Below are 26,877 nucleotides of genomic sequence, written 5' to 3' on the forward strand. Positions count from 1 at the left end.
GGGATAACTTTAGACCGAAGCTGAAGTTTAACAGTATGACTTGCTGTGGTAAAGAGGTTGATATTAATAGGAAGCTATACGTTTGTGTTTGTGCGCCACCTCTGAGTCACTGTCCATGGTGCTGAATAAATACAAAAACAGGGGTTTAGTAAACATGAAATTTGATTGCATGTTAAGATGGTTCTATAGAATTTTCTTCCACTACAAAATGTTCTTCCACTTATATACATCTACAATTTCTAAGAGCACGTTTTTCATTTTAGGCTTTTTTCCCCCCTTCAGGTCCACAGGTATCCATTTAATTAAACATGACCAGGAATCGCTGGGCACAGCCGACTTCTCTACAGACAAGCGCAGCTTCTCTGGCCAACAGGCTCTAGAATCAGAAATAAGATGGTTTCAGAAGATTTTTACAGAATTTTTTATTCTATTTTCCTGCAAACATTTGGATCCTTTCCTGGAGTTTACAGTTTATTTTGAGTGACTATTTTTTCCCCCCACTATTTTCAATTTGTAGGATGCAAGGTTATGTATTTGTCTGGCTTTTGTTCTGCTCTAAGTATCCGTTTGTTTTCCACTTTTTCTTATTTATACTTGGAGTCCGGTAGAAGTCGTCAACTTCAGTCGTAGCCACTTTCAGAGTTCAGTTGAGGACTTTGGATCTGCGGTTGGAAGCCACTCCACTTTTCCACCACTGCTGCCCCTCTCCACCTTTTCTCCCCCAAGCCCGAGGCTGCACCTCCTCCTCCTCCTCCCGACAGGCGAAACCAGATATTCCAGTGCCTGGATGACGGAGAAAAGTTTTTCCAGGCCTACCCGATGGCTGGCTCATTTCACCATCCTGCCTGGAGCGAGATGACAAATGGAGGCGGGCACCCCCACTTCAGCAATGGAGGCCGGGGTGGGGGATCCCAAAGCACTACGCGCTACATGCTGAAGAAACAGCAGCGCCACAGACGCAGGTCCTCCTCTCCCATGGGCAGGGTCATTCTCATCAATGCACCTGTAGATGGTGAGCTCTAAACTTGGTAACTGATGACTGTAACACTATTTATGGGGCTGGAAGCCTATGGATTAGCCGTGTCTGATTTAATATAGTTTGAGTCAGATTAACTCAGTACTAAAGATGATAGAGTTGAAATTACTTCCAGGAATATTTTTAACATCATCACCTTTAAAGATGCACCAGCACTTTAAAAGTTTTTTTTTACTATTTATCAAATGCATTAGAATTAAGAAATCCCATAATTTGAATTATAATTAGAACCAGATAAAGACATGCTTTGATAAAAAAAAAAAATAATAATAATAATAATTGGGACAATCTTGGAATTCTTCTGTTAAATTTAGCCTAAAATACAATCCACTTCATAGAAAGTGCAGCACCTTTTTTTCCACGTGGTAAAGTCTTAGGAAGAAAACAAATGGAGATTAGCAGGCAGAAGGTTTAAAGAAAACCAAAAAATTGTGTCATCTAAGAAAAAGCCTGATCGATACTAATACATTTACAGCCTTTTTTTTGTTTACTTTTTAAGGATAAAAACAGTTTTGGTAAATAAATTTATTAAAACTATCCACAGTCACATATAGATTTTAAGCATCAACAATGAATAGATTGTTGCCGCACTTAAAAAAAAAAAAAAAGAGGCTGTCATATATTAGTTAGTACTTGCAGTTTTATCTATTGTATTCTTATTTGTGGTACATATAGATATAGATTACATTTTACTTGCTTTCCTAAGCTTTTATGACTGTAAATCATAACAAATATATTTTCTTACTTCTCACTCACACAAAACAATGAATGTAATGGGGCATAGTGGTCATGAACCATTATTTAGAGAGCAAGACATACATGTGTTATTGAATTTTCTGTGAAAAGTGCTTGATTTTTAAAAAAGTCTTTGTTGTTTGTGAATAACATTCAGCACCACAGTTAGGCTAATTTTCCCTTTTCTTATAACTGACACATAAATCAGATTTCAGATCCCAGTTTTTCACTGTTCAGCTGAGATCGATTCCAACGTGGACCGTATTGTCTTATTACACCAAAATCTTGTTACACTTTTTATCATACTTATTTTTAACTTTACCTGTGTAGGGTTTTAACAGTAGTTGGCAGTCTGACTGTGCAAACACGTATGTCAGATTCATGTTGATTTCGTTTGCAGGAGGAGACGACAGTGAAGATATTCACACAGTGACAGTCAATAAGAGCCCAGATGGGCGACTTGGCTTTAGTGTCCGTGGGGGATCCGAACATGGACTTGGTATATTTGTCAGTAAGGTGGAGGATGACAGCACAGCAGGTATGGATTTAATGTGTCTGTAGATTTTTTTTGTATTTACATCAAGTCGAGGTGTTTTGTGTACGTGACATTTTACTTTTGTTTATCATGCTGAGTTTTATACGTGTCTGCAGCACAGGCTGGGCTCACAGTGGGGGATAAGGTGGTGGAGGTGAACGGAGTCAGCCTGGAGAGCATCACCATGAGCAGCGCTGTGAAGGTCCTGACAGGAAACAACAGGCTGAGGATGGTGGTGAGGCGTGTAGGAAAGATCCCCGGCATCCGCTACTCCAAGGAGAAGACCACATGGTTAGACCACTGAGATACACTACACTGTAATACGAAGGCTAGTTATTAAATACAGTATTTGCAAGTTTATTTTTGTAATACACTCTTTCAAAAGCATCCATATACTGTACTTTGATATTTTTCTGCCACCTGAAAACCACAAACTTCAGTGTATTTATTGGGATTTTGAATAAAGCAGCGGAAAGTAGTGCAGGCCTGTTAGCTGGTGGGAAAAGAACTTTGTCAAACAAAAATCTGAAAAGTTCAGCTTACTTGTGTATTCTTCCCTCTATATTATTATTATTATATAATACTTATTGAAAAAAAATGCCTTCAGAGCCTCCTAATTTGTAAAGAGAGCATTTGTGACTGATTTAATCTCAGTTTAAATATGTCTGTTCAGTGAATGCCTCATAAATCTGGAGAAGCTGAAGAGATCTACAGCTTATAGGAGAATTTTTTTACAGGACTAGTAGTGCACATTACAAATCTGACCTTCACTGAAGTATAGAGCAACATATCTGCTGTAGTTAAGACATAAAAAGCTCACTTCAATGTTAACTCATAGCAGTGCAGACAAATAGCAGTGGGAACAAGGTGCTCCGTTCAGATGAGACGAAGCTGGATGTTCCTGACCTATTTGCAAAAACATTATGTGTAGAGGACAACCAACACTGCATAATCCCCTTAAACATGTGGTGGCACCATCATGCTGTGGGGATTCTGTTCTTCATCAGGGGGCAGGGAAGCAGCTCAGAGTTAATGGGAATATTTACAATAAAGCAAAATCTGCAAAACATAAGAACAGTTATAAATATCACACTCTAGAGCTACTGACACATACCCCCCAAAGATTTACAGTCATACTTGCAGTAAGGGGGAGATGCAGTTGCAGATTTACTTGTAAAACGTTACAAAAACGTACATGTTCTTCAGTTTGCCTCCAGTACATAATTATGCTCTACTTTCTGTTTGTCCATCTTCTTAATGCGCTAAATGAGAAAAAGTTCAATATGTATGAATAGTTTTGTGAGTCACTTCATGATTTTGTAAAGAACAGTCCGCTTAGTAATAGCACGTTTAAGCTTTGTGTGGGTCTTTTATGTGAAGCTTATCACTTGTCTGGAGCTTACACTGGTTATCTCTCTTTTGGGATACACTGTATCTGGGTTTCATGTGGCAGCAGTGGATGGATTACTGCTGTGACCTTTATGGCTTTTTGATTAACTGATACTGACGGATGTGAGTTTTGTGTATCGAGAGCAAAGCAGAGTATATCTTTTGCATATGTGTGCGTAGGGTGGATCTAATTCACAGAAGGATGGTGGTGGAGGAGAACGGTCGTACGCCGTCAGAGGCCAGCTCAGACAGCGCTCTCCGCCGGATTGTACATCTCTTCACTACATCTGACGACTACTGTCTGGGTTTCAACATCAGAGGCGGCAAAGAGTTTGGACTTGGCATTTATGTCTCAAAGTATGAACTCAAAAACCAAAAATTAATCATGTCTTACAGCTGGACATATTTTATTCAATTCTGAATTGCTGGATTATTTTTAGATAACTTTTTGTATTACATCAAACCAACCATGACCCACTTACAAAAAACACAACTATCTCAATTTACACTTAATTAATAATTTATCCTCAGTGTAAGTGCTACAGTTTGCTTATTTATATATTTCTTAGCTTTTATATTTATGTTCTTTCAGAATGGACCCAGGTGGGCTTGCAGAACAGCACGGCATCAAAATGGGAGATCAAATCCTTGCAGCAAATGGGGTGAGCTTTGAGGACATCACCCACAGCAATGCAGTGGAGGTCCTGAAGAGCCACACTCACGTCATGTTAACCATCAGGGTGAGACAAAAGCATCCACATTATGTTCATGTTGAGAGTACAGAACTGCTTTTCCTCACTCTCTGACATCAAGTCAGATGAAAATGTTTCTGTTTTAGGCTTGTTAGTGTTACCAAAGTTATTACTATTAACTAAATAACAAAGTAATGACTCGGTGAATAAATATATTGAAAATATTAAAGCAACATCTCCATACAGCTGTCAGAAACACATACCCTAACACAGCAGCTGTTTAAACCCTAAAATATCCAGGAAGTTGTTAAAGTATGATTTTGGTTTTTTACCACCACATTCCTACAGGATGTGCTATTTTATATAAATAATTCTTGTTAAAATGTAACAGCTGACTGAGCCTTTGAGTGCAGACATGTGCTAAATATTAGCAGTAAAACGCCGTCTCCTCTCATTGAGCCTCCACAGCAGAGCAGACGACTGGCCCGCAGCCCTATGATTCTCCATAAGTGTCTGGTTTTGTGTGCCTGTGTGTAAGACCACACCACTTAACCTGTGTCATTTTTGGATGACGGAATCGTGTGCATGCATGTAAACGGACATGCGTGTGTTGTGCAGCGCGCACCAACATGCATATGCGTGCCCTCTTAGATCATTTTACTCCCCTGATCTCAGGTTGCATGTGTGAAAAACATCCAGGGACGACTTTCATTATTCAAAGGCCGCCTGGGATCAGGTTATAATCAACAGAAAACCTAATTTTATGGCTTCCTATTATCTTTTATTAGAGCTGTAGATCAGAGGCAGGCATAGGAGAGGATTAACTTTAAATATTAAACTGTTTCACACCTGGACATGAATGGCTCATATGGAGATATGCCGTGACCTTTGGCTGTGCATTGTGGAGACCAAACAAGTGATTTCTCAAACAGAAAGAGAAATTTTGATACAAAAAATATACTGAGAAAAATTTAAAACAACTACATCTTGGCTAATCCAAAAGCTTTGGTTTCTAGTGTGTGTAATCAAGAACACCACACTTCAGAGGCATTGAGATTTCTAACATTTTATGCTTATTTATGTAAATATCTTTCACAGGAAGTTGGAAGATATCCCGCATACAAGGAAATGGTGGCAGAGTATGGCTGGCTTGATAAATGTGAGTGGATTTTCCAAGATGAGTCTTTTTAAAAAGTTATTTCTGAAAGGTACTTTTATTTTGACAAATGAGCCTCATTGGGACACATAGTCTAATTTACTGAATATGACTATAAGTTGTTTTTGGATAAAGATACTGACTTCAATATTTATGTCCAGAGTGTGGCCTGCCCTGAACAATATCATGAATATTTGATAAGATACTTCATTTTTTTAATTTTCCCATGTTTGTTTGTGAAGTGCCCTCTTAGATTCTGCTGCCTTGCAAAATTATTCATTGCCCTTGAATTTTTTTTTTTACGTGAAAGATCAACTCAAAGTTTTGTGGATGGTTGAGAAGTGGAAGAGAAAGGAAAACAAATTACAATCTGAAGAGTGTACTTTTTGTGATTTCCTTTCAGCAATGACTTATTCTATAAAAGCCAGATATATAGTGTAGTCAGATTTACATGGGAATCTCAACAGACTTCTCCACCTGAGCGGTGGATCTCTGCAGCTCCCCCGGAGTTATTGCAGACTTGTCAATAAGTTGGAAAGCATGCTTTGATAGGTTTGCAGTTCTGGCATATTCTTTCTATTTTGGATTATGATACAATGACACAGTACTACATGAGATATCAGAACTATTTTATAATATTGTTTTCTAACTTAACCCTTCCTTAGACTTATCCCTCACCTATTGGGTGTGTTTTTGTTTTAATGTTCACTAATGTTCTCTGAGACCTTCACAGAACAGCTGGATTTACAGTATACTGAGATTAAACTACACAAAATTACTATATTTACTAATTGTGAGTTCTAAATTCAATACATTGCACTAGATTTTATTCAGGATTATTGGAAAAAAAGAGGATGAACATGAGCACAAGCCACACTTTTAAAATTTAGATTTGTAACAAAAAAAACCCATAAAATAAAAACCATCCATATGCCTAGCAGGTATATGTTACTCTGTGTTGATATATGACAAGAAATCCTAATAAAATAGATTGCAGTTTGTGTTTATAATATGAAAAAACGTTAAGATGCTTTTACATGTCCCTTTAGGTTAGCCACGTGTAGCAAGATTGCCCTTTACTTTATTCACATTTCTTGGCAGCTCAGTGATCTGGAACATATCATAATCTGACATCTGCTTTAAGATGCAATGCAGAGTCACTTTTTTAACCTTTGTCTTAAAGGTTAAAAAAATAAACCAACTCCTACTCCATGTTGCTTTCAAAAGCTTACAGGATATAAGATTGTGATTCAGACAAAGCAGACCTCAAATGAAGTGGGAATGACGCCACAGGTAGCTTGATGAGAACAAACAACTGGGATACTCCAACCTTCAGTACACTAATCTGGAATCCTTGTAATTATGGATTGTTCTCCACAGTAGCCAATGGCGGCCCTGCACTGTCCTCTCAGGGTTCAGACTCCAACTCCTCTGTGTCCTCGCTATCCTCCAGCACGCCTGTCAGCTCCCTCAGTGGTCTGTCTCAGGTCCTTTTCCCCCCGGTTTTTCGCTCAGAGATGGTGGACGTGGCCATCTGCACAGAGGATCGCTCCCGACGTCAAAGCAGCGCAGAGCGGACAGCAGACAGTGCCATTCAGACTGACCCCCCAGCAGCAGACTTCATGGACCATTCTCCTCCTAACAGGCTGGACCCTGACCGGCTGGTCGGCACAGAAACCAGTCGGACTGTAGGGGAAACTATGCTGCTGAAGGACACAGTCATACGCGGGAAAGGTGAGGGGCCGAGGGACATGGGAGAGGTCAAAGAGTTGGGACGGGGCCGAGTGAGGACACCGTCCGCCGGGGAGAGGGACGCTGAAAAACAGTCGCCTAAAACAGAAGCACTGATGGCCCTGAGCAAACCACGAAAGCCAATCCAACGTTCCCAGAGCCACATTACTGTGTCAGGTGAGACCAGCACACTTCCAGAGAAAAACTGGACTAAAACCCTCTCAGCTTCTGACAAAAAAGTCAAATAAAGGTGCATTTTAGGTTTTTATGGGGTTCTCCAGAGTTTTTAGTGAACATTTAACAATCCACTGAAACTAAACACACAATACATGAGAGCATGAAAAATGTTTCAGCTTTTTTCTACAGTTTGACAGATTATCTTAGTAGTAACAGCTTGGAGAGCAAGGCAAAGATGCACAGAGAAAAAGAACAAGAAACAAACAAGTGAATAATTTTTCATATGCAGGATAGTGAACTGATTTATGGGCCATAGCACTACTGGAAATTAACACAACAATAAATTAAAGTTATTCTCTGAAATATGTCTTAATTGTAATAGAACCAGCCTGTTTAGACTGATGACACATCTAATGAGGTGAAATCCAGGTTTTATGACTGATGATTAAGATCCCTTCCAACATCTTGAGTCCCGCTTTCACTCCAGGAGCAAAGTGTGATTAATTTGACTGATTTACACTCTGGGCAGAATTTGTCCAGGAGCCCATAGGTTATCCAGACTCAAATTAATCACTGACCGCTGTACTCGCTCTTTGTACCTTTGAATAAGAACAAGGCTATGGCAAAATGCCCATACAAGCTTTGCAGGCTGAGTTGAGTTATTAGCCTATCCCTTTTAATTTATCCAACCCACCTACCCCTCCAGGAGCTGCTGGATGCTGGAAGCAAAGAGATGCTTGTTATGCACCAAGGAGCATTTTATGGTGATTCCCCCAATAATAAATTCAAGTTGGTGTTGCTGCAATTTATCAGTACAACTGTGTTCCTGATCACAGAGGCAGATTTACCTCACTGAACAGAGAAGCTGACTGCAAGAAACATAAACATAGTGAATCTGCACAAAGGCTAGTAAAAATATTCACAATGCAGCAAACAGAATACCTTAAAGTTGGAGTTATTACCTAGAAATAGAGATAGATATTAGAGATAAAATGAGAGCCATTGTTGCAGAACGGAACAGATCAGCTCTTATGTAAGTGATTTTATTTTCAAAATAAAACACTTTTATCCCTCTTTCACATTTAGAGAAAAAGAAAAAGGGGCAACAGAAGCAGAAAGACTCCGCAGATGGTAAAACAAACCTGCAGCGTTCCAAAACCTTTGTCAACCTTTTCTTCAAGAAAGACCATAAAGACAAGAGTCGCTCGAGGTCTCCGTCTTATCATCCTAATGGTGAGCCTGATGTCACAACATCATTCTTTCGTTTCAGGTGTACATTGTGGAAAAAGAACAAAATTTTCAAGGACAGTTTTAATTTTTTTTTCTTAATCTTGAGAATTAAAGATGAGATAAAGTAAGAGTTTTGAGCCAATTATAGGTCACGTTGCTCTAGCTTTTTTTTTCTAAGTCTTTGAATGACACTGCTTGATTTTAATGCTGTCTGCAGATGTTCACATCTTGTTTCATGTGCTATCATTGCATAATTTTTTTGGTAGCCTGATTAAGTAGTCTATAAAATTTCAGCGCAGTATGTGTACCTTTACAGGGGCATTCCAGTAAATTAGAATATTATTAGAAAAGTAATTTATTTCAGTAACTCAACTCACTGAAACACATAGAGATTAATTACACACAAGCATATGTCTTTAAGCCTGAATATCTGTTAATTATGATCATTTTCTGCTTACAGCTAACGAAAACACATATACTTTCTTAGGGATTATAACATTACATCAGGCCAATAAAACATTTACAGAAATGTAGGGTTAATGATAAATATGTTCAATAACTACTTAAAGATTGTTGTTTTCAGAAGTTACATTTAAGACGTCAAATGGGCCTCATTGGAAAACATATTCCAATTTACTGGGATGCATCTGTATAAATGGCAGGGTGATATTTTGTGAACTGGTGATTTAATTCTGCTCTTTGATGTGTCTTTGATGTGTGGCACCTTATTTCCTACTTGGGACAAAAAAACCCAACCTTGACCATTAAACTTCATTCCTAGAAAAAGAGCGAAGTCGTCCATTCCAGCTCTTTACTTCCCCGAGGGAATCCCACGCCGGCAGCCCACTGCCCCATCATGAGACGCTGCAGCATGTGGAGAACATGTCAAAGAAATTGCTCAGTCCAGACGAGGTTGCTGCAGTGATGAGACATTGTCGGCGGGTGAGCTGCTTGGCTAGAATTACCCATTAACAACCTCTTTTGTGTGTTTTGGCTCTTAGAGATTTACCTGTAACATCAGCTGTTCCCTTTGTGAGCTTGAGTGTGTGGTGTTAGTCCCTGTGTCAGAGGTTGTTCTTCAGCAACAGACGTGTCTGGCAGCAGCTGGAACAAAAGATGGATTTGGCCTGTTGAATTACCATCAAATGTCCTTCACAGAACAATACTTTAGAGTTTTTGAGGACATATAATCTGTGACAGTGACTTACCTCTTAACAAACCGATTAAAGACCCAAAACTACGCCGTGTGGACTTTCAGGGCACTCCTGGATGAGAAAATATTAAAAATGAATGCAGCTAATTTGAAGACAAACACGCTTCTGGAAGTTTACTTTTCTCTGGAGGATATCCAGTGGTATTCTCTCTGTTACAGCTCAAGGCAATGAAGGAAATAACACAAAACAGCAACCACAACTTGATTGTGTTTTTTCTTTGCTTACTTGGCCCATTGTTGCTATAAAAAATGTAGAGCTAAAATCTACTTAAATCTGCAGAATGTCTCCTAGAATATGCTTTAAATCTTAGTAATTTTCTGGAATCTTTTTGAGTCAAATCAATAACTGACCTTTGTTTTTTTTTGTTTTTTTTTCTTGCAGTTTTTGTCTGACAATGTGATTGAGGATTTGGTGCGCCCCCTGCTGGCAATCTTGGATCGGCCAGAGAAGCTGCTTTTGCTCAGAGAAATAAGGTAAGCTGCCATCCTCTCTCATCCCAGTGCAAAAAATGATTGGCTGACAGGCTGTGATACTGTCTTCTGCAGAATGCTGATACCCACGTCTGAGTTGGGTCGTTTTGACAGCCTGGTGATGCCGTTTGAGCTGGAAGCGTATGACATCCTCAAGAGTCGCTCTAGTAAGCAAGGATGATCTAAAAACTTCTCAGTTTTATTGTAGTCATTTCCTAAATATAGTGTGCTGCTTGTGCATGTGAAAGAAAACTCTCTATGTAGAAAACTTCTATAATACAGCTAGGAAATATGAATAATTTTTTGTTTATTTATTCCAGTACGCTCGCCGGCTCTTCGGTCACCTCGCAGTGGAACTCCTCGGCGTCACCTCATCACCCCAATCCCAGGTATGTCAGCTATTTTATTCTTGTCCTCTTTGTTTTGTAGTCTTTCTCTTTCTGATTTTTTTCATTGTTTATGAATATGGTACACATTTTAAAGACATGTTTCTTTTCTTTCTCCAGATTATTTCATATTTATTGTATAAAACTGGAAACAGCTACACGAAGAGGTCATATTTTGCTAAATATGAATGCTGTTTTACAATCATACAGAAAACAACTGTGCATACCGTTATGCTCCCACTGGACCTCATCTATATAAAAAAATGGTGTTGATTCACCTTCCTTTTGCATTTCTAAAACAGATACATCTACAAATCAAACTGTGCAAATTAGTCTTTAGTGAACGAAAGAGTGATTGTAGTCCTTAAGGAGCTGTTGTAGCTGGCTGACTGAAAGGAAACTTGGCTCCAGCATGAGAGTTATGAATAAAGCAAAGACGAGTAAACATGTAAACACAAAATCTGACGTTTGTAATTGATGTAAACCAATTGAATAATATACGCATAAGTAGATCAATAACGTTTCTGTGAAACAATGGAAAGACAGTTTTCTGAATATTAACCCTAGTGGTAGCAAATACAACTGAAACAGGCGAGAGTCAAAAATATAATCCTGATGCACTCCAACAGTAAGACAGACTGGGTAGTAGCCATTCTTGATTAGCATATTTCCTTTTTGTGGCAAATATCTAAAACTTTTATGAATGCTTCAAAGTTTTGAGGAGAAAAGGAGCAGATGGAGAACAATTTTTTTTTTACTGTGATTCTGCTTTCCCAGACTACAGAGGTGGATTTCACCTCCAGCCAGTTCATGACACACACCAGGAGCGCCAGCTGATCGAAGACTTCGAGAGACTTCGTCTGGCCAGCCAACAAACTGGTCACCTGCCACCTTCCCGTGCCTTCATCCCTCTGCTGGATGTGCCCGTCGATAACTATGCGTCTTCCATTGCGCGCTCACGTACCCCAAGCCCCAGCCACAGTTTCCTCCTCTCTGGATCTCCACACAACACCCAGCCTGGACGTCAACCTCACCGCTCCCCGAACAGGAGTGAGAATGGGACACCAAGGTATGACCAGGTGTCCTTGCTGTCTGTGTCAGACCGTGGAGACGCAGCTCCTGAGCGTGGGAGATCACCTGTGAGGAGCAGCCATGGCAGAGGGAGGAGAGAGGGGAGTCCTGACAGCATCTACGGCAGACAGAGCAGGCAGGACGGCTACACTGAGGTCAGTGTGCGGGTTCCCTCACAGCGGAGAGGGAGAACCCCTCTAGCTGATGTGTTTGATCCCCAGAGAGAGAGAAGCCCCTCCTCACGCCGAGGGAGTGGCCTGCAGGTAAACGGACACTTTCAAAATGGTCAAGAAAGAAGAGGAACTCTACCAGCTGAGGAGTATGAAATCATGACACTCACCATCTCCAAGGCCAAGCAATCGCTAGGTAAGAACAACTTACCTAGTTGTTCTTCATGTTCTTCACATATTCATGTGAAGACAATTGCAGTGCCAGTATCTGAAAAAGGCATTTAACTTGGGTAAGTTTGGTTTATGTGGTTGGGAAGAAGAAGGCAAAATTTAAAAGCAATTATGGTGAGAGACGGCTTTCATGGTTACTTGATAAGAAAAAACTCTTTAAGAAGATGGCCAACAGACATCAAGAGACAATATTACTGAAGCAAAAAAGTGCAAAAGAACCACAGAAGCACAATGACATTATTTTTGCCTTTTCTCTTCTTTGTGCTCATGTGGTTCACATTGTTTCATGTCTGTCTTTTTGGGTACAAAAAGGAACTTTTATATCCAAAGTAACTTTCTATAATCTACTCACAGTCTGCTGTGAGTAGATGTGATTGTGTAACTCTAATAAATAAAATGTATCTGCAGGAGGTCACTCAGAGTTAGATCCGATCAGAAGTTTTAATCGGTTATGATCAAAAAGAGAATTTAATGGGTGAAAAGTGAAATATTCCTGAAGAAAAATTGCAAATATATTGAATTTAACATCATAGCATTAAAATATTTATCTCAAGGGTTCATCAAAGATGTCGAAAAAATTAAGCTGTTTTGCAATAGTTAGAAATAAAGAAGACTGGGACAGAGCTATGGGAATTAATTTGGTATTTTAAATCTTATCTGGTCCTGTCCATCGACAGACTGTTGCATGTCAGAGCCAAAGGTCATATTCACTAATTTACAAAATGTCTGGTATTACCCTACTTTTTTATTACTTTAAGTGTGTATTTTTACAGGTATTAGCATCTCTGGGGGTATCGAGTCTAAGATCCAGCCTGTAATAAAGATTGAGAAAATATTTCCAGGAGGAGCTGCCTCTACAAATGAGGCTCTGAAGGTGGGCATCTACTAACATAATATTTTACCAATATTTTTTTTGCTCTGACTTCAAAGCTAGATTTTCACCCCTTTTAACACTGGCCTGAAGAAACATTTGCAAAGTAGTTAACATATTTTCCACCTTCCCACCAAACATTATACAGATATTAACCCCATTTTTAACACATCAGTCGTCCATCTTGACTCTAGCGTGTTATCAGATCTCTGCTCTGTGGCTTCGAGCTGAAGGAGGTATTAGCTGATGTTAAAAGTGTGCAGTGAGGAGAAGATGAGTGGAGAGCCATCTCAGGTAGCGCATCGTCTCTATTATTAATGAGGAACATGGTTGCTGCTCTGCTAATGTATTGGTAATATATTGCCTGCACAGTTGCTTAATAGTGGCTGATGATCTTGGTCAGACTCCCTTTAAACACTTGATACACCGAGTCTTTCACTAAAGGTCACTTAGCATGCACATAAAGAAACTAAACATGAGAGAGCTGGAGCATGGGAAAGAGTTTCCCATAACAAAAACCGTAAGGAATATTTGAACTTCATTCCGACTTTATGTGTGAGCATGAATGTGAATCCATAGCAAGAGCAAAACCTTTCCATTCTTGAAAGAGAAGGGGGACAATCTGAAATGTCTGTTGTGCTAACAGCTGGAAGTGGCTGTAAACCTTAATTTAAATATGACTGCTTATAAGAAATATAGTTAAAATTTTATTCACCAACACAGTCAACCAGGTTAACACGGATTTAAAGAAGTCCAAAGTATGCCAAAAACATTTGAGTAATATTATTCACAAGCTTGTTAACCAACAGAAGGTTTCAGTGACCGCCATCCTGTTTTTAGCCATCACTAAAAACAGACAGCTTGTTGGCTACTTGGTCCTGACAGAGATAAAAGTCTCCATGCTCTATATTATCTGTTTTTTTTCACCTCACACCTCACAGCTTGGCAAGTCAACTAGTTCTATTATTAGCCGCATGGTTCAATCCTACCTCCTTCCTCTCTGAAAAAGGAAGTAACACCTGAGTAGTACAGGAGTAGCACGTGTAATGTTCCTTCGTGTGATTGAGCCATCACACACTACATTTCCAAAAGTAATCATTCAGCCATATAAATAAATGCATTTATGTATTTAAATTAGTTCTGTGACCAACAGTGGATAAAATCCAGCAGCTATGAATGCAGACCAATGGGTCACTCTCAGGAGCTCAGTACAGTCTAGCAGGGTGCCTTAATATAATCTTAACAACTAACTAAATGTTCCACAGACAACTGTCAGTGGAATTAATATAAAATGGAAATGACTGGGAATGACAGCAACATGCTCAGACATCCAAGCCTTCACATTTGGTCCAAAAGAATGTGTGGAAATCTTAATGGAAAGGCTTTCCATGGCTGAACAGCTGCATCCTCATCTTGCATCAGCTGTGCTGCAAAAATGTGTTTCTTCAAAACAAAATAGCTCGTTTTCACAACCACCACAGGATATTTGTTTAGATTTTTACATCACAGAAGAAAAAAAAAAAGTTTTGTGTTTAGGTTTGATACGTTTCCGGATATTCCTTTTATTTTTGAAAATTACTTTTAAAAAAACACAAGCAGAATATTCCTTACACAATTAGTGTCATTTTGTGTGGAAATGCGATGCATATGTTACATAAAAGTGTCTTGGAAAAACAATGAAAGCTTTTTTTAAAATGATCTTTTCATTAAAAACATTGCTCAACTCTTTAACAGTTTTTAAGAGCCACAGTGGAGAATCTAAAGAGCCATTTCAGCAAACATGCAGCATTTTTGGTCAAGCTATGGTATCTGTTGCCCTCTGTCTGTTAAAAGAGAAAATCTCATCCAGCACTAAAAAGGATGGGGAAGATTAAAATGTGATCAGTGTAATTCAGATAAAAAATAATAGTTCAAAAAAACTGGAGAAAGGATTTTTAAGCTCTATTGGTTAAATTTAGCTAAATCTTTTCATGGAGAGCTAGTGAACATCACAGACTGTGGTTTGTGGCAAGGATCAAATTAGGACAGGACAGATGTAATAGCTTACATAAACCTTGTACGTACATACACAGACTTGATGTGATTAGATAGGCATCTAATAAATCGAAAAGGGAGAAAGAAAACAGATCTGACTGATAGTAACAATAGCCTTTGTCTTTGTGTGCTTTTGTGTAACGTGGTTGCTAACCTTCGCCGAGGCAGTACGCGTGAGGCAGGTGCATCCTCAGCAAACACCGTTGACATCAGAGGAAGTTCCTCTGCTGAGGGCTCAGAAGATTTGCAGCCGTCTCCTCACATCCTGCAGGAAATTGTACAAATACTCTCTAGCTATGTTTGCATGTGCAGGTGTTTGGGGATTGTTGTTTTCTTTCACTGACCTTGTGCTGAAGGGGAAACTTTAAAATATACATGCAGTCATGTGTGAACATTTCGACATAAAGAGAGAGCCCCTAGAGTTTCTTTGCCATTAATTATTTTGTCTGAAGTTTTTTTTTTTTTTGGGGGAGAATACAGACTTCTATAATTAGGAGAAAAAAAAATCAAAAGAGCCTTTAAATGTTCTTAACATATGGTTGTGCATTTACAGGCAGGGTATGAGCTGTTGTCCGTCGACGGCGAGAGTCTGCAGGGAGTAACTCATCAGCACGCTGTGGACGTCATCCGCCGTGCCTTCAGCAACAAGGCCAAAGACCCGATGGTTTTCGTGGTCAAGGTCCCGAAGGTTCCCCTCGTCCCCCCGGAGCTGTGAGACCTGCTGAGTGGACGCTGTGCGCCTCGCCAGCAGACTGCTGCCGAAGCATAAAAGACAGTGAAACCTGCAACTCCTGATGGAAACAAAGTGAATCAAGCAGATTGTAGTAAAGTTTGTTAGAAACCCTTTTTTGCCACATCAACATGTGAGATGAAGTCCAACATGTGTGACTTTTATAACATTTTATTAAATGCATTTGCTATAGATGTTTTTTTTTTTATAAAGTATGGTTTATGACAAGATTATTTGATTCATGCTTTAGCTCTTGGTTGACTGTGCCACTGTTCCAACAGGCCTATCCGTGACCTCAGCACTGTCTGACAGTGGACTGCACTTTACTCTCCTCAGCCCAGCAGCCCTCGCAAAAACCGCCAGACAGAGATTATCCCTGCTTGTGTTATGAGACTTATAGATTCATATCCAGATTAAAGTCCTGTGTTATGTCAAAACCGAGAGTTTGATTTTAGTGAAAGTCTGGGATAATTAAAATGTTCTGCCCCGTATTTTTATGCATATTTTTTTTTCTTCTTTTTTGGCAAATTTTTTGTGCTCTGAAGCAATCCGCCACTTTAGAGGCTTAATTACAGCTCGCTTTGGTCAAAGCTTATGCAGGCATGAAAAGAAGAAGGAAATCACATCACAGGGGAAAGCAGGACTTGGACGCTGGTGGTATGGTTTAAATCAGAGCAAGGGAGCTCAGATAAGAGCAGGAGGATGTGCTGTGCATAGTGCCTTATTTCTGTGGGAGGATAACACTGATAAAGTATTACTCATAAGTGGTTCTGAGGTGAAGGCTTCATGACCGCAGATGTGGTAGAAATGTAAGGATGGAACTCGTGTCTCAATGTTTTTGAGTTGCTACTAAATACAGAAGTAGTTTTTAAAACTTTGACCTTAAACCATAGATTTTTAAATTTCCTTTACAGAAATAAAGAAATAAACCACCACAAGAGGTACTGCAAGATATGTGATGTTTGAACTACTAACACTGATACCTATTAAGACTAAACAAGAAGTCTGTAATATTAGATCATATTTCTCAACAACATATAGTTTTTTTGTGCTGACACAAAATAACAAAATAATAATTTAAGTGGGTTGGAAAAACCTCAAGCACAACTATACGGCAGACTTCAAAGGAAAAATAACATATTTAGGACGCTTTATGCATTTTCTTGTGTCCCAGGTAACATAAACAATTACTCCACTCATTTTTACGTTGTGACCACTTGCTCTTTAATTAAAAACACTGTAATTTGTACATGTATTGTACACATAAAAATATACACAAACAGCTACATACTTTATTGAATTAATAACACACAGAAAGTAAAAATACAAAAAGAATGCTCACAAAAGGATGAAAAATGCCACAAAAATGTAAAAACAACCCCCCCGCCAAAAAAAAAAACAAACAGAAATGTTACGTTGCTTTGGTCTAGTCACAGTGGCTACATTGGAAATAGATATGTTGCCTAAATAAAAGACATTGACACTCTGTTATACTGCTTGGTGTTTTACATATTTACACAGAAAATAGTCATGTTACTTTTGAACATTTTCTCATATCTCATGCTGAGATGTGAGAAAATGTTTAGGTGTGAGTCAGAAGCATCCTGTGCTTGTTGCTGTGCAGATGTGCTGATTAACAGTCTACGTCTAGTTAAAGTGAATGTGGCAGAACTGAGCTACTTCCCACAGGAATGTATACACAGTGCTTAATGCTCTAGACTATTTCATGATCCCCAATGAAAGTGGTGATAACGTGCAGCATACTGAAATATGATTGTAACATAAAACTTTCTAGACTTGCATCAGTCCATCTCTCACATTAATAAAGATGTTCCTCAAGATAACAACAATCTCATTTGTCTTCTAAGCCAATGTTGCGTGACAAAACGCAAAAGGAAGGTCTTGACTAGTATGACACTGGAAATCAACTTAAGGACAGCTCAGAGTAGTGAGAAAAAAGGCAAAGATGAGCAGAACACATAAAAAGAAAACTCCCTTCGGTTTTATATCCTGCTTTTCAGCAAGCTTGCTCATCAGAATGCAAGATTTTTCAATACAGATTATATAATGTAAACATTAACTTGTCATGCATTACAGTATTAGGTGCACGTGTTCTCTCTGCAGATGCTTCCATTTGTAACTCATCCATCAACTGAAACATTGGTATATGATCGACATCAATCCACACCAGTATTACAGCAAAAGTTATTCAGGTGCTACATATATATAAAAAATATACAACTTTTCCTCCATTATATAGATTCCCTCGTATCAATTCTATATTATTCCTTAATAAAGACTCTTTACAAAATAAAGTTCTCAGCAGCCCTATATCTCTATGCTCAGTGTCACACACAGCCCTGCATTTACTGTGAGAATGTTTCCACGCTCCATGAAAAGCCTGCAGGCTTTGAACGCTGCAGGAGCAAACACCTCTGCAAACTCTCACTTCACCTGAGCTGGCATCTTCCGAAAGGTCCTGCAAACAAAGACATGCAAACGCGCCGCTCCCATCTCCTTTAGCATTCAGTGAAAATAATTAGGCCAAATACCAGAAACACAGACGACTTTTAAACATGTTTTTTTTTTTTTTTTTTTTGGGACTTCGCTAGTAATGATATCTAGGAAACTAAAACAGTGCTGAAGTTTACATACACTCATCATGAGCATGAAAGTTTTATTGTGTCAATGACTCATTGAAAACATTATTTTGGTGGTGGGATGATTTTATGATAAGTACTTCCATAAATCTTACAAAAACAAGATAGGGGTGCAAAAAGTTTAAATGTTACTCTGGTTTATCCATTTCAAAATCAGTTCTGGTTTAAGTTTAGGATCAATGTCCTGTTGAAGCACAAACGTTTGAAATTCAGTTCATGCCTTTTGTGATTGTGGTCAAACAGCTCAGTCGTTGTCCCGTCTTACCATAAAACGTTCCTCAACATGAGCAAATAATGTAATGTTTTCAAAATGTAAAAAAGCCAAAAAATAATGTTTTGCCAACAATGTAATTAGTTATTACCTTATTGGAAAATAAGGTACACATAGTTACACATAGTTTTAATTTCTTGAGATTTAGTGCATTCCAATACGAGAGCTAAATGCATTTCACAGTAATTAATTTAATATTCCTTCATACATTAATATATAAATCTATATATCTAAGCAAATAATATCCTACATAAAGATTTTTCAGTGGATAATACTCAAATAGAATCTCATGACCTTAATTAGGTAAGAGCGCTGCATATTCTGCATACTTGACAAATTAATGTGACTATTATGCCAACTAACACACCCATCTGATGAGTAAAAAAAAATATTCATAAGAAATACAGCCCTTTTATGCACATATTATGCATATTATTAGTATATATTTTTAAAGAATTTCCTCAAATTCAATAAACAAAGAAAATTTTACGACATTTTATTGTTCTAAAATATTAGAACAATAACTTATGTTATTCACCAGCTGTTACATTAATGGCTTGATTCCATTTAGAAGTGAAAAAAATGTGTTGTGTTATTGGCAGCTAAGTTATCAATCACTATTATAGTTATTGGTCACTACAATCCCCCAAAACACAACAAAACTGGTTTAGGAATAATAAAAAGTAGAGAAACAATAAAGCCCAGACCACAACTCTATTGAAAGTGTATGCACTAGGCTTTAAAAGCTGATATGTGAGGACACAATCCAAATTAAATAAACTCTGCTGATTATATTGACAGTGATCATATCTCTAACCATAATTATGCCAGAAGCTTGTTACAAAAAAACATTGGAGTGAAGTGGAGCTTGTTAAGGGACATTTATCTAAATATTAGTAGGGAAGTATATACATATTTGAATGTTTATGTATAACTTTGAACCTGTGCAGATTAAAGAAAACATTAATTTAATTCCAATTTGCTGAACCAATTATATTTTTTCTGATGCATTGTTTTTGTTTAAACTATTTAATCCTGAAAAAGAGAACCGTTTAAGTGAATAATCATTAAAAGAACTAAATTAGCGTGACATTCATACCGTTAATGAGTGTGTGTAAACTCTTGACCTGCACTGTGGGAGTCACAGAGGAAAGAAAGAAATCCAAAACAGAAACTACAGGCATGTAATAAATCTTCGTTGCCGCACAAGATTGTAATCCTGCACTTTCGATACTGGTTTGGATTTGGTTTCACCCTGGTGCTAATAGCTGAGATAGATAAAAATAGCTAACAATGAAGCAGAAAGTTGGAACTGGGAGAAAAACAAATAAAAAAGAGAGATCTTTATAAACCCCACTGATATCTGCCATACTTCACCTCTTCCCCCAAGCTAAATTCAGGCTCGCTACATCGTCTGAACCAGTTTTATGAGGCACAGTATGACTAAAAAACATGAGTTCAAAGTGAAAAACTAGCTTTTATTGGATCCTGGAGTCTTGGTGGGAAGCAACAGAATGAGATGTCCACAAGTAAATAAACTATGAGCTCAAACATCGAAGTTGAGCTTAGTTGGTATCACTTTTCTGATTTTCTTCTGAAGAAAACAGAATAATCCCAGACAAAAAAGAACTGGAAATCTTGGGTAAAATCATGCCATTGTTTCTCTCAGTGAGCTGAGCAGAGATGAGTTATTATGTTCTTTCTCTCTGAAAACACAGGTCACCACACATGTGCTGTAATAACACAAACTGCAGCCAAAATGCCTAAATTACAACATGTCTTCTAACTTATTTACAGGTTGGTGGTAAATGAGGAATCTAAACTGTCAATGCTATGAAGTTTTTTTTTTTTGCGGCACCGTAGTTTAGACTGGTCACTGCTAACTGAACTGCTGTGTTGACGCCTGAATATACTGTACATGCTGGTGGCCAGGTGTTTTATATTGCAAGCAGCCAAGAAGCTTAAGTGCATGATGATGAGATTTTTCTGTAGGGAATATTTTATATATATATATATATATATATATATATATATATATATATAATTTTTTGCTTTAGGTTCCTGTTTAATTTAAACACCCTGATTTGAAGATATTCTAAAAATGACACGCTCCTCAATGCTTTTGGTCTCAGAAAGAATGCAGTCTTTGTGCTGGCTTTACAGAGGTAAAAACCTAATAGAAACACTGCAGGAGATGCCAGGAGATGAATTAGTGGGGCACATCTGTGTTAACACGGACTAACAAATGCACCTTTGGGAGATGTTCCCTTTTTAACAGTGTTCAGAGCTCGGTCTGCGCTCCATGTAACACCACGTTGAAGCTAGTACAGCATTTGGTCCACAGTTCAGTGTTTGGTTTGCATCTTCAGGAACTTTAGTGAGTTTTCTCCATGTTGTGTGTGCACATTTTACTGGATGGTGTGCGTGTGTGTGTGTGTGTGTGTGTGTCTAGATCTCAGTGGCAGTGATTTCCTCAAAGTGGATGTCGTTGCTGCCGCTGCGGACCTCGTAGTCCTCCATGTCCCTGTTCTCCAGCTCCAGACTCAGCTCCCTCATCACTCGCTCTAGATCACGGTTGCGGCGATACATCTGGATGTAGTTCTGCTGCAGCTGCTTTTGATAGCGGATTACCTGGGTGAAGGGGGGGGGAAAGATCCCACACTGTAAATAAAATATGTGAGGAAGCAAGCAGCAAACAATGTAAAATAGAGAAAAGATTTAGATTTTTATTTAAATTATTATTTTTTTTACTTTCTCTTTCTCCTCGTGCCAGACCCTCCTCTCTTCCTCAAAGCGTGACCGCTGCTCCTCGCCAGTTCTTCTCTCATACATGAGCTCGGCTTTCAGTCGATCCACCTGGTAAAAAAAAAAAGAAAAAAAGTTTTGCATTTCAGTGGTGAAAGGTGTGGTTGGTGCACAGGCACAGATTTACAAAACTGTGAAACGACTTTTAATACTTGAAAATTTTATGAGCTAATGCACCCCTTAAAAAAAACTTAAATTAAAATAGAGCTTGATAAATTGAATGGAAACAAACACAGAATATATGTCATGAGTTCCATAGCTGTATTGGATTAAAATAACTCTTAGGAGTATTTCTGAAGTTCAATTTATTTGAAGAATAGAATAGACACAACAATGAACTTTTTAGATCGAGTCTTAAAGGTAGGTAGAGGTGAAAAGAAAGAGAAAGGTCAAAATGCACAAACAGCTAAAACTGTAGTCTGCATAACAGATGTGCAACGATAAAAACTTGGGGCTGTTATTTGATCTCCTGTTTTCGTAAAGGCTTGACCTGCTGATACTTACATTGGCTGATTCTGATTTATGTTTGATGACAATGATATAGGACAACAATGAGATCAGTAGTGGAAATATTTCTTTAGCCTTTGTGCTACGAGAGGCCATTAATTAATTATGGTAGATGCCACATCAAGCGTGTGTGAGAACAGTTGCTGTAAAACTATTTTCACTGTTTTGCAACAGACAAACATAATTACAGAGTTGACATTTCCAACACCCTTTAGTATACTATTTCAGCACTGTTAGCACAGCTAGCATTGTTAAAACTGCGATCTCTGTATGTGTGCTCTTGAAAATATAGAAGTGTGATAACAAATTTCCTGTCAACTTTAAAAATCTTTTAACTCAAAAACACAGCGGGTGGCTGGATGACTGCCGTAGCGCCCTGAGCACCAGGTTTAGCAAGTTTTCTGGGGGAAACCCTGTGATATGATCATATATTTTTTAAGAATTTGGCCCATTTGCTCTAAAAATAAACTGAATTGTATCCAAAAGGCAGTTTGCTAAAATATTCATGAAAATTCCACTTTTTTACATCTACTTTTGTTTTCTGTGCCACAAAGAATTGCCAAAAAAGTACCTGCTGTCTGAGTCCCATTAGTGTTTCTGCATTCTGCCTCTGAGCCTTGGCTTCGTCGCTCTCTCCGCCCCACACCAGGTAACTGTCCTCTCCATCACGGTACATGTAGGGACTGGGACCTCCCCTTCCCATCACAACTCTTCCCTGTTGAAACGACAGGCTCATGCCGAGCCCCTTCTTGGGTGCGTTTCCGCTGTGATTGGACAGTGTGTCGCGGATCCGGCCCGACTCGTCCTCCAGACGGCTGACTTTCTCCCGCAGCAGCTCGGCTTCACTCTTGCGTCTTTGGAGTTCGTTCTCGCAGACCTCCAGTTCCAGGGATCTCGTCCGCAGGGCCGTCTGGGCCTCCTGGGTTCGGCCCTGGCTCGATTGCAGCTCGGAGCGAGCTTCCCTGAGCTGGGCCTTGAGCACGACAATGTCACCTGCTTTCTGGCTGAGCTCAGACTGGATTTCTTTCAGCTGCTGCTTCAGGAGCGAGATCTCTCCTGACTTCTGACAAACCTGATGAACAGAATGAAATGTATTGGAGGAAGGCAGAAACTCTAGAAATACTTGTATAACGTATTTTAAGCCTTATCATACTCAAACATTTTATAGTAACAAAAAAGAGACATACAGCAAAAGGATTCCTGCCAAAATCAAAGACACTGCGAATCAGAATGTGACCTTTCCAAAGTCACATTCTTACTCACCTCCCACTTCGTCTCCTCCAGTCGAGGCCCCAGCTGCGTCTGCTCCCTCTGGATGGTGGCACACTTTCTCTCTAGTGTTTCTCTGTCCTGCAGAAGGGATGAGAAATCCTCCTGCAGCTTCTTTTTCTCCTGCTGTAGCTGGAATACCTGGGAACGAGCAGACATGCAGGTTCGATATGAAGGTCAAATTATCACATGGCGTTTATAATTCCTGAGACAAAAACACAGCGTAGTCAGGTTACTTAACGCTGACATTTAAAAAAAAAAACAAGCATATTTTGTACACTATTGAAGTTTAGAAAACATATTTCAGTTTCATAACTTCAAAATGTACAAACCCCCGCAGCTCTGTAAAGTTCTCTGAAGTCGTTAGAGATCATCGGTGAGCAAACAGAATCCTAATAAAATACTTTCAGGTTTGTGGTTGTAATGTGACAAAACGTGAAAAGTCTAAAAGGGGTATGAATAGCTTTGCAAAGCACTGCATAAGACATAAAATGTTTCTATGTGTCTCACTTACCTGTAACTGCAGCACCTGCTGGGCTCTCTGAGCTTTCTGAGACGTCTGTTTCATCTTGACTGCACAGCTCTGTCTCAACTCCTCCATCTCTCTTTCACAGCGTCGCTGCTTTTCTTCATACACCTTCCAACACAAAAGGTATGAGTGAGACAGTTTTCTGAACCAGCGTCAGCATCAAAGGCTTTATTTGACATTTTAAATGAGTTTTGTTCGTGTGACGGGATGACGGCGCCCCACCTGGCAGATGGCTGCCTCGTTCTCATCCAGGTTTTCCCGGAGCTGTTGGAGCTCCTGGTCTCGCTCCCTCAGCTTCTCTTCCAGCTCCTTCACCACCACTTCGTATCCCTCCACAGGCGGTGGCGAGTGCCCACAGGACCCGCTGTCGGAGAGGGGCTGCCCGCGCCCGCTCAGCGACCCCGAGCCTGTGCTTTTGCTGAAGGAGGAGCGTCCGCTGTCCGAATTGCTGTGACCGTGGCCGCCACTTCCTCCTGAAGTGTTGCGAACCAGAGCCGACACCGGCTCCACCGAGCCCCCGGAACCAGACCCCGAGCTGGATCCCTCGCTGGGGGCCAAACTGTAGCCTGTGCTGCTGTGGGTGGGGAGGCTGGAGAGGGAGTTTCTCCCCGAGTCGGACATGGAGCAGGACTGGATGCTGCGAGCGTTACGGCCTCCGCACGAATTGGTTTTCCCCTCAGAGCTGGAGCTGGAGCTGCCAACGTTGCTGTTTGTGCTGCTCGTGCTGTTGGGGGCGGCGAGGGGCAACAGGAGGTTTAGGCTGGCTTGGCTCTCAGACAGACTGCTGCCTCCTGGCCGTGGAGACAGGTACTGCACCGAGTGACGGTTCTTGGGGATGACAGGTTTGAAAGCCGTGGGACGAATCAAGACTTTCTCCATGTTCTGAAAGGGAAGAAAATAAAACAATTGATCATTTCTGACTTACAAAAAGCTCATCTGTTCTACTATACTTATGCATATTTATTACTTATGCAAAAACAAGTTAGCCCCATCTATTCTTGTTTTGCTACTTAAGAATGCTTCCATATTACATTTCAGAAAATCTAGATGAAATAAATAGCACTACACAACACAAACATAAAAGTTGTAGCAATAATGTAATATGGAAAATTTTAATGAATATACTTCTATAGGCACTGCTATTAGGCTATTTCAAATGAGGTGACTGATATTCTGACCTGTACCACTGTCAGAATAGCCTATAGACTGCACTAATACTGATATTCTTAACGAACGAGTAAATAAATAGATGGAGTAAGAAGAGAGGACATTTGATTAAAGGTCAAAGGAGTAAGAGAGTGAAAACTGGAGGTGAAGGTCCAGTAGAGGTTACACAGAAAGCTTCTTCTGTTCTGTAAGCATTTTTTAATGATGTTCCTTAAGGTTCATTAGATACGTCAATAGAAGTAAATGATTTCTGTCACTGATCATAAAGAGTCTGCAAGGTGAGTCAACTGATCCATCTGAGCTGGTCTGGCTCAATGGATCGATGGAAATGAGCTAATTAAATAACCTCAGACTTTCTTATGAATAGAATCTAAAGATAGGCGAAAGCAGATTGAAAAAAACTTTAAGTGTCCGATCATGTAATCCCGAGCTGTAACTGAAGACAACGTTGTCCTTTAAAAAGGACAGAGTTCTCAGTGCTTACAGTACAGAGAGGGATTTAGTATCATGCTGATAGTCAAATAAAGATTTCTGGTTCAGTAATCGGTCAATTTGCATATATTCACTTTGCTTCAAATGCTTCTGGACAAAAATAAAAACATCTCAACATCCCATTGCAGAGTTCCTCTTAGTAACAGTCTAAGATGTTTTGACATGTGGTGGATCAAAACGGTCATAACCAAGAACAAATACTGAAATAAATGTGTCAACAGATTAATTGAAGTGAATGGAAAAAAATCAAGAAATTACAGTTTTCCACTTAAAGAAAAAATAAATTATTGCTTTTTCCTCAGCGATGTGCATGGTGGAATCATTGTTGGAAAATATGACTACTAAAGCAAGCTCGTAATGAGAAATCAGCATTAAGAAAGTATTTCACTGATTGTGTTTTTTGATGGAAGCTGGATGGCTTTTAATCCAAAATGTAAAACACTGGCCAAACTCAAATTCAAAACAGAACAGAGATTTGTTAAAACAAAATTTTAAGATTGATAAAACATATATTCTTGTTTGAAAACATACACATAAATACACACAGAAAATTTATAATTATTTTTATAGACAGAGAAGTGAGAAGACTGTTATATTTAAATGCATCAAACCTGAACTAAAAAAATATCTTCAAAGAGAAAAAAAAACATTCTTTAAATTTTTCTGCTCCTTTTCCATAAAGGTACAACTAAAACATCTGACAACAATCATATAATTTACTACTACTAAAAATAATAACCACATAATTAATAATAATATATTTATTGTGAAATGTGGCAAAATTTTGACATTTTCATTTTTAGCTAATAATTTTGTCTTGGTATACCTAGTTACTTACTTCTTTAGTTGTCAATAAACCATTTCAGTTCTCTTCTTGTTTATGTATGTGTTATGTTGTAAAAATTATATTTCTTTAAAAATGTATGTATTTATTGTATTTATTCTTGACTTCTCTATATTAAACTCGGACATAGGCATGGGGTAATAATGACAATACAGTACTCTAATTGATCAAGAAATTCCTGGCTCCGTAGTTAAACATAACCTAATAACCATTAGCCATTATTATTATAGCAGTGCTGTTTCTACAAGGGTTCTGTAAAAAAAACAAGTATTTTTAATATAACCTGAAATATTTTAGGTCTGGTTGGTGTTCATCACTATGAAAATGCTGTAAATTTCTATCTCAAGAGTTTTGACTCCACCATTTCACAGGTGGAGTCTGTGTGTGTATGAATGGAGGAAATTTAAGACCATCATTGGTCCCTCTATCTTTTGATAGACCATCAAAGATATCCTCTGACATTATGTTTCATATT

General features: G+C 38.9%; 2 protein-coding genes across 2 annotated transcripts in view; one reads left to right on the top strand and one right to left on the bottom strand.

Annotated features, from left to right (window-relative positions):
• The first annotated feature begins 291 nt into the window (after positions 1 to 291).
• pdzd7a (PDZ domain containing 7a) lies at positions 292 to 17,257 on the top strand. Its single transcript, XM_032553554.1, has 15 exons — positions 292 to 1,012; positions 2,172 to 2,309; positions 2,423 to 2,597; positions 3,876 to 4,052; positions 4,288 to 4,435; positions 5,486 to 5,546; positions 6,924 to 7,451; positions 8,538 to 8,684; positions 9,463 to 9,623; positions 10,277 to 10,368; positions 10,441 to 10,532; positions 10,686 to 10,754; positions 11,529 to 12,188; positions 12,997 to 13,097; positions 15,682 to 17,257. Exons 1-15 carry the CDS (start codon positions 820 to 822, stop codon positions 15,841 to 15,843), a joined length of 2,904 nt encoding a protein of 967 aa, XP_032409445.1. The 5' UTR covers positions 292 to 819; the 3' UTR covers positions 15,844 to 17,257.
• Positions 17,137 to 26,877, bottom strand: part of LOC116713411 (leucine zipper putative tumor suppressor 2 homolog) — a 43,166-nt gene continuing 33,425 nt past the window's right edge. The window contains exons 4-9 of the mRNA XM_032553553.1: positions 24,122 to 24,781; positions 23,885 to 24,007; positions 23,365 to 23,511; positions 22,673 to 23,173; positions 21,541 to 21,645; positions 17,137 to 21,420 (exon numbers count right to left, since the gene is read on the bottom strand). Coding sequence (XP_032409444.1) covers positions 21,238 to 21,420; positions 21,541 to 21,645; positions 22,673 to 23,173; positions 23,365 to 23,511; positions 23,885 to 24,007; positions 24,122 to 24,781 — 1,719 coding nt within the window. The 3' untranslated portion in view covers positions 17,137 to 21,237. The remainder of the gene's footprint in view (positions 21,421 to 21,540; positions 21,646 to 22,672; positions 23,174 to 23,364; positions 23,512 to 23,884; positions 24,008 to 24,121; positions 24,782 to 26,877) is intronic.

Source organism: Xiphophorus hellerii, chromosome 22, assembly GCF_003331165.1.
Source record: "Xiphophorus hellerii strain 12219 chromosome 22, Xiphophorus_hellerii-4.1, whole genome shotgun sequence".
In the NCBI taxonomy this organism is placed as follows: Eukaryota; Metazoa; Chordata; class Actinopteri; order Cyprinodontiformes; family Poeciliidae; genus Xiphophorus; species Xiphophorus hellerii.